This window comes from Lygodium microphyllum, chromosome 2 (assembly GCF_053477565.2).
Source record: "Lygodium microphyllum isolate KBCC chromosome 2, Lygodium_microphyllum_v1.1.10, whole genome shotgun sequence".
NCBI classification, from domain to species: domain Eukaryota; kingdom Viridiplantae; phylum Streptophyta; class Polypodiopsida; order Schizaeales; family Lygodiaceae; genus Lygodium; species Lygodium microphyllum.
Window position 1 is genome coordinate 59,588,415 of NC_141136.1, and position 8,426 is coordinate 59,596,840.

General features: G+C 36.1%; 1 protein-coding gene across 1 annotated transcript; it reads left to right on the forward strand.

Moving 5' to 3' along the window:
- Window positions 1-5,110: 5,110 nt before the first annotated feature.
- On the forward strand, window positions 5,111-6,139 carry LOC148039784 (chaperone protein dnaJ 11, chloroplastic-like). Its single transcript, XM_087665568.1, has one exon. It carries the CDS (start codon window positions 5,173-5,175, stop codon window positions 5,695-5,697), a length of 525 nt encoding a protein of 174 aa, XP_087521694.1. The 5' UTR covers window positions 5,111-5,172; the 3' UTR covers window positions 5,698-6,139.
- The last annotated feature ends 2,287 nt before the right edge of the window (window positions 6,140-8,426 follow it).

Genomic DNA, 8,426 nt, shown 5'->3' on the forward strand with positions numbered 1-8,426 from the left:
TTTATTTATTTACTAATTTAGGCTAATTGATCTGATTGAGAATTATTCTTTCATCACATTCTTTCCTATATGAACACTATATACACAACAAAACCCCAAAACCACACGATTTTTCTTAAACCACAATGTTGCAGATTTTGTGTGTTTATGAAGAAATTAATAGATGACTGATTTTTCTTGATTTCTTTAACATTTTTTATCAATCACATCATTGACAGCCATTTCTAACCAAAATTTATCATAAAGCAATAAAATCTACGATGACTTACTCATACAACCGTACATTATGTCATTCGTATCTCATGATTAGAGGCTCGTTGACGCTTCCCAACAGCCGCTCTGACAATCCTTCCAACCTGGATCTACGCTTCTTTATGCTCCAGCATCGTCCCACAATCAAAATCTCTCACCTCAGCCCATCCCCTTCTCTCATTGAATTAGCCATGGAAATACACAATAAGAGGAGAGAGGAGAGAGAAAGACTAAAAATCAGCATTTTGATTCCTTACATGATAATCTGTGTGTCCACAGTCAAATTGAAGCCCTTGATGAGTAGATCAAAGATGTACCATCAATCCCCTTGATGATCCCGAGCCTTGAAGAGGCATAAATTTGTGCCCCCTCCCTGCCTCGATTTAGTTTTTGTGATTTTGAGTCTTTTAATTAAGGCTTAAGGTTTTAAACTTTAAAAAAACTAGTTCATCTTCCGAGTTTTCACATTACATCAAAAGTGGTTTTTTGCATAAGAAAGGCCCAAACAAACTTTGATTCGAGATCCAACTGGCCACAATGGCTTCGTGGCATCCAAATCTATTAATTTGGCCTTCGTCACACACTTTTCGACTCCCAGATCACATTGCTACTTTAGAACGCCAAACCTTACAGGGAGTAAATTGGGGGTCAAATAGACTCCAAATGATGAACCAAGACTTGCATTGCATTCTTAGCATCGAACTCTATCCAGGAAAACTTCAGCTCATCGATTTGCAATCGTTTCATTTTCCATGAAAATTTGGTCTTTTATGCCTCTTGGGCACTTTTCCGCTTCAAAAACAGGCTCCAAAAATCCAATCACAAAGAGAGAGAGAGAGAGAGAGAGAGAGAGAGAGAGAGAGAGAGAGAGAGAGAGAGAGGGAGGGAGGGAGGGAGGGAGGGAGGGAGGGAGGGAGAGAGAGAATTGAAGAAAAAGAATAATAGATATACAAAAAACATAACAAGAACACATGGGGGAGACAAAGAGAGAAAAGTAGAAAAATAACCAATAGTATTTCAAAAAAATCAAAACAAATGAGAGAGAGACATAGAAAAAAAACACTAGAATAAGAATAATAGAGAGAGACAAAGAGACAAAGAAAGAAAAAGGATTAGATAAAGAAATTTATAAAAACACATGAGAGAGACACACACACACACAGAACTATGCAAGTACAGCATTATGTCATACAAGTACTATACATTATTATCATAATTAACTATTATTGTAATAACCACACAATAAAATTGGTAGGTAAAAAACTAACCAACATAATTTATTCAATTCAATCAGCAATAATGATATCGATTAAGGAAAAAAACCTAAATAAAACATCTACTTATGAAATAATGAACAATAAGTTTAAGATTCTCATTCATATTCAAATTATTGTAAAAGTACGGATGGAAGAGCATGTACTTGCAAAGATAAAGGAAATGAAGGGATATAGAGGCAAAAGTGTGGCAACTATATTCAAAAAACAATCACCAATCTAACATTAAAGAGTGTGTCAAAAGCTACACACACACACACACACACACACACACACACACACACACACACACACACACACACACACACACGCATATATATATATATATATATATATATATATATATATATATATATATATATATATATATATATATATATATATATATATATATATATATATATATATATATATATATATATATATATATATATATATATATATATATATATATATGTAGTATATTAGAGAGAGAGAGAGAGAGAGAGAGAGTGTGTGTGTGTGTGTGTGTGCACACGTGTGTGCATGCACATGTGCTTGTGTGAGATTTTCAAACATGTAAGAAAATGCAAAAATTATAGCATATAGTACAAACACATAATAACAAAAAAACCATTGAAAATACAAAATCATTTTAAAAATAAGTTTAATAGATTAGATAAAATATTTCTAAAAAATAATAACATAAAAACATATACAAACAATCTTTATTAAATTTGTATTGGTGAATCCAATTAAAAATATGAAATTAAAAAATATATATCTATAAAAGTATTGTCAAGCAGAGAGGACTCGGGAGAGAGAAAGAGGAGACAGAAGACTACAGAGACGAGAGAGAAGAAGAGAAGTAGAAGAGAGAGAAAGAGAGTGACAAGGAGAGAGAAATACTAGAAGAAGAGAGAGAAAGACAAAAAAGGAAGGAAGGAAGCCATGAAAGCTGGAGAGAGGGATAGAAGATGAAGGAGACTTATTATTATAATTTGATGGTCAAAAATCTAGTCCCTTACACCTTTTATGATAAAATTTAAATATTGACCCATCTTCTCTAAGAAGATAAAGCATGCAGGGAGTGGACAGCATGTATGTATATATATATATATATATAAAAGAAAAAAATACTATAATCACAAAATTTATAAACAAACAAAAATATATACTAATAACAACTCCATAAAATTAAATTGATGAAGCATAAATTATAAATCATAAATAATAACAATAAAAATATATATATATAAAAATTTAAAGGAATCAAATTGCTAAAGGATGATTTATAAAATAAAAGATAAGTCTAAATATAAAGATTATAGATTATAAATCATTAACAATAATAAAAAAACGTAAAAAGTTATTTCAATAAACATTAAAAAAACCATTTTAATGAAGGATGCATTATAAAATTAAACATAAGTATAAATATAGTTATAAATATAAAGATTTAAAGAGAGAGAGACTAAGAGAGAGATCTTGAAAAATATAAAAGATAATATAATCACAATAATTACATGAATAACAATACACAACGGGGCAAATGGCTAGTAACCCTCATGCCACCAAGGCCATGCTGGATACTGATAATGGCTCTCAGGGTGCGCCTCAGACAAATGAACAAACAAGCTCACCTCGTTTCATCCAATTAGATTAGCTCCACCAAGTTCGGTTGTATAAGTTTCTCGCTTGTAAGTCAGGGTAGCCTTGTAAGGCTTATAAGTCATGTGGTTGATAGATAGGGGCAGGATCCCCAATTGTACATACTTACCTTTTTAATATTTCACGTCCTCATCGAAAAAATAATAATAATGGATATCAACAAAGAAATATAAAAAAGTTACATTGGCAAAGGGTGGCTTATAAATCTTTAATAATTATTATTATTACAAATATGAAAATATACATTAATAAAAATATTTAGAAATCAAATTAGCAAAGGATGAATTATTAAATAAAACATAAGTCTAAATATATATCACAAATCATCAACAATAAAAAACTTTACAAAATATTTTAAAATACCATATTAGAGAATGATGTATTATAATAAATATAGAAAAAAGATGAGCATATATAATATATATATATATATATATATATATATAAAACCATAAACAATAAATAATCACAACATCACAATGCATAGATAACAAAATGAAAACATGCACTAATAAAGAGTATTAAAATTATTCACAACAATTAAGCCATAAACCAAGTTAGGATATCTCTTGACCAATTTGCATTGCATATCACCACTATTTAACATTCAACACTGTGTGATGTATGATGCCTGATGCACAAAGTACATAGCAAAAAGAATCAAATAAAAACATATATAGAAAAAAAAAGTCAAATTATAGATTATATAACAAAATACAAATGCAAACATGAACTAAACATAAACATAAATAAATAGAAGATGAAGTTGATGGAGACAACAAAGTGTAGTAATTGCACGAAAAGATGAATCACCATTGTTAATGTAAGATGTATCGAGAAACTATTTACATCTAAATTGATTTTATGTATGTGAGAGAGAAAGTTATTTTTAATACATTAATATATCTAACTATAATGTATATTTTGAATATATATATATATATATATATATATATATATATATATATATAGAGAGAGAGAGAGAGAGAGTCACTTGCATATTGCATTGCATTGCTTGGATGATGGAGGGCTTAGGGTGTGGAGGCATTGACCTTGATCTGTGGGTGAGTGTCTCAAATTGTGGGATGGACGCATGGACTGTGGGGGGTCAACTTATGGGTGGGTGGCCAAGGTTGACAAGAGTGGATTGCAAGGGGTCAATTTGCAGGCGAGCGGCTAGGGTTTATGAGCACACAGATTGCAAGGATCAAGTCTTTGGTGGGGCCACAAGTAGAAACACGTGCATCCCCTCCCTTGCAACAAGATCTTGTGTAATATACGCATAGGATTAAAAAGCCCCTTCTATAAATGTAATCATGTATCATATATACGCTATTAAATAAAATAACTATTTTGTTGATCGCACGTGGTAATAGGTACAGTAGGTGTGTGAGTTCCATGAGATCATTAGTTCGGTTCTTCTGAATGAGCAATTTGCAATGTGTAATCCATGGAGATAAATTATACCCTCTGGTCGATTGGAGTGGCATCCTAATCTCTCTTTTCTTTTTTGGAGAAAGGCTTGAATTTGAATTTGAAAGATGCCTCAAGGGTATGCCCAAGGTTTGAACTCACACACCCACACACTCAAAACACTCGAGCTACAACCCCAATGGCGACGTCTTAATTTCCGAGTAAAGTGCCAAAAAGAACAAAAGGTAAAAGTAGAGCTTTTTGACGGTTCATATTGTCGTAGAAATATTATAATTTGTATATACTTTCGATATATAATGTTACGCACGAGAGAGACTGGGAGTCGGGAAAGCTGACTGCTCCACCCAAAGAGAAGTTTATGGGCGGGCCGCGGGGTCGGGAAAACTGGGCGATAGGTCATTGCTGTGGGCACAACCGAGGGAGAGCCGACGGTATTGCAGCACGCAAGGCGGAATCTGGTTTTTTTATAAAACGACTTGGCGCCATTCATCTCTCTCGCATCATCAGCTCCTCGCACAGGCATTGTTGTGTTTTGCTCCTTTTCAGACACTCACCTGCCTCCATGGCATCGGCTCTCTATTCGATTGCCCTCTCGACTCCTTCCTCCCACTTCTGCCCCTGCATCAACCCCCCCGCCTCCGCCTCCGCCGCCGCCGCCGCCACCGCCACCGCCACGTCCGCGTTCGCCAACACGTCCTCACCCCCCTCCCTTTACGACGTCCTCCACCTCCCCAAAACCGCCTCCCCCGCCCACATCAAATCCGCCTTCCGCCGCCTCGCCCTCCAAAACCACCCCGACACCGCTCCCTTAACCGATAAGGAGGCATGCACGCAGAGGTTCCTGCAAATCCACTCCGCCTACATGGCCCTCTCCGACCCCCACACCAGGGCGCGCTATGACCTCCAGCTCTCTCTCCAGCACTCCTTCCAATCAGCCGGAGATAATCTCAAAACCAGGTTCTCCAAATCGGGAAATTCGGTGTCGACGAAGCAGTACCGGCCTGCTTCTTCTTATTGCTCTCCGCGAAGAAGCCCCCTCTCGTCCGGACGAGGAAGGAGCTGGGAAACGGATCAATGCTGGTGTTGAGGATGAATCATCAGAGGTGGGATTCAATTCCGCTTCTGTTCCTACACGAAGGAGAAGGCTGAATCCCGATTCTTTCCAAAATACGGCTGCAGCACAGGAATACCCGCTCGCTTCCCCTTCGGGTAAGGCCTTCCTTCGTAGGGAACTGGCGCTGGTTTTTCTGGGCACCGAGTCTCGACCTTCTTTCGGAAAAGTATCGAGTTTGCCACCATTTGAACAAGTGATTTCCGCCCCACTGTTCACAAAAAACCAGCCTTTCCTGTATTTTTCCCCGGTTGGATTTTTTAAAAACCGGCTTTGTTTTGATGAAAACCCATTATTTTCGGGGCGTTTCTAGTTATAATGGTCATGATGCCACACACAAGTCACAACTAGACTTTTCCAATATCTGGCAAGTTAGCCCTTTTAATATATACGAGAATGCTGCCAAATTCAAATCACTTCTTACACATCCAAAAAGTAAAGCAAGTAGTGCATGTGACAACACCTTAAAATCGGTTAATGCTATAGTTTTTAACCCAAACATTAATTATATCTTAATCTCTTCCTTTTTTTCCATTGGTTGGGGAAAAAGTTTTTCGTACACAATGCAAGTCCCATCCCTCTCTCAAAAAAAAGTATTATGGAGTTTGTTAGCTCAAAGCTATTGTCCACGCTATGGATGCTTTCCATGTGTAAATGTTTATAGACGAACTACCCCTACTTAAAATAGTAGATCTTATCCACTCAAAGGCCATTTACACACTAGTTTTTCAAAAAAGACACTTGAACCAATATTTTTATCAATCGATGAGGTGAAATATTCACATCTCCCCTATTGAGAATAGACTTCATGGTAAAATAAAAAATGCTTGTTTAAAAATGTGATATGAAATAAGATTGTGCATACAACATCAAAGTGATTTCAATGGATGAAACCAAAATGCTTTGAGCTCTAACTTTAGAGAGAAGCCTAAAGGGTACCTTGAATACAACTTTTCCCAAAAAGGTCCTTCAAGATGCCTAAAATATTTTGCTCATAAGTTCTAAATAGAACATCATCACCACATTTTCTCTCCTCTGTCAATACCTTATTTCTATGCTTGCACAAACTCTTTTATCGCTACCACATTCCATATTTTCAAAGATTCATCATCAAGGGCCCCTTCGTTGCCAAAGAGAGTAGTCTTCACTCCAATTGGTGCCTTAAATCTAGTTGTGTGAAGCCTCACTTTAACTTTATTACAAAGTCTTAGCAACACTAAAGTGCTAGCATAGAAAAGGAATTGTTTCCTTCTACCTATAGTATGAAGCCTTAAAAATGGGAGATAGTTCTAAACCTATTTGTCCTTTGTTGGTAGCTTCCTAGATGCAACCTTCCACAATAGTAGATTAAGTATGTCCTCTTCCATGGTCCAATGATTCTCTTTTTCCATATTCTCCAAGAATGTCTCCAAAAGTTCCTTCAAGTATTCCTTTTCCATAAGAAACACGTGATTAGATGAATTATCAAACTCATCCCTATTTTTTAGCTTCAAGGAATCCTTCCCTTTGAAATTTTCGAGGTCTTTTAGGACACTATCAAGTGGCATAAAATGTTGAGTGGGTGAGCTCTCTTGATGCTTCTATAAAACTTGTTCCAACCATCTTGCCTCCTCCTTATTGGTTTGTTGAGCAACTTCCTTGGTAGATTTGCACTCTTCCTTGATTGGATCCCACATATCAATCCATTAGAACCTTTCCTCATCAAATAGGGTCTTAGAAAGCTTGAGTTCATTTACTACAAGATGGAAGCAGTTCCAAAACACTCCAAATGACCAGGATTAAAGAAATGTCTACTTTTTGTCATTGCAAGAAGTCCATTTGAGCTTGTTAAGCATTAACATCTAGGGATCTATAAGAGCTTGACTACCCTCGATGTAGGAACTCCAATTATTAGTTCCAAAGTTAAAAGCTTATCTAACCAATTGAGATTGGGCCACATTGCTCCAACCATTTTACTCTTGAAATACACTCTCTAAGAATAACCACCCAATGTTGGGGGTTTCCAGAACACTAGGATAATCTTCTAGCTTTAAAGAGCAATGGCTCACCTAGGCCCCCATTACTCTTCAAGAGGGACACTATCCCCTAGGATAAATAGTGCTATTTTGAGAAGGAGCCAACAATTCTATAAGAAATCCCTCAAAAACTTCTCAAGGTATAGCCAATGAGTCACGATAAAGGAGTACTATTGCCACAAAAGAGACCGAGGTTGAAAGGATTCTAATGAGAAACACCAACTTGCCAATAAAACTTAGAGGAAAAGAATTCCATCTCTTAACTTTCTCATCAACCTTGGGAGCCAACGTGTTGAAACCTTCACTTGTGATAGCAAGTATCCCTAAAGGACAACCGAAGTACCTAAAAATGTTACGAATTTTTAGATGTTTCAAGCAATATTGTTTAAGCTAGGGAGGAGAATCATCATATCCCATGATTCCTTCCTTTGATCATAACCAAAAGAAAGATGGTGGCAAACAAATCTTGAATTTTCGGAAAGGATTCAATGTTCTCTTTATTTTCCTTAACAAGATTAGAATTGTCACTCACAAAAATTTGAGAGCAAAATTATGTATCTTCCATGATAGGGAGCCCATCCAAGCAGCCCTTATCTATATTCTAATCAATCATCCTAAGTAGGGGGTTCATAGCTATGACAAACATTAGATGGAAATTGTTTAGCCTTGCCTCAAATAACACTTGAGCTC

Bases quoted from the DNA above. Each gene is read 5' to 3' on its own strand.
- LOC148039784 (XM_087665568.1), top strand. From the start codon at position 5,173: ATGGCATCGGCTCTCTATTCGATTGCCCTCTCGACTCCTTCCTCCCAC.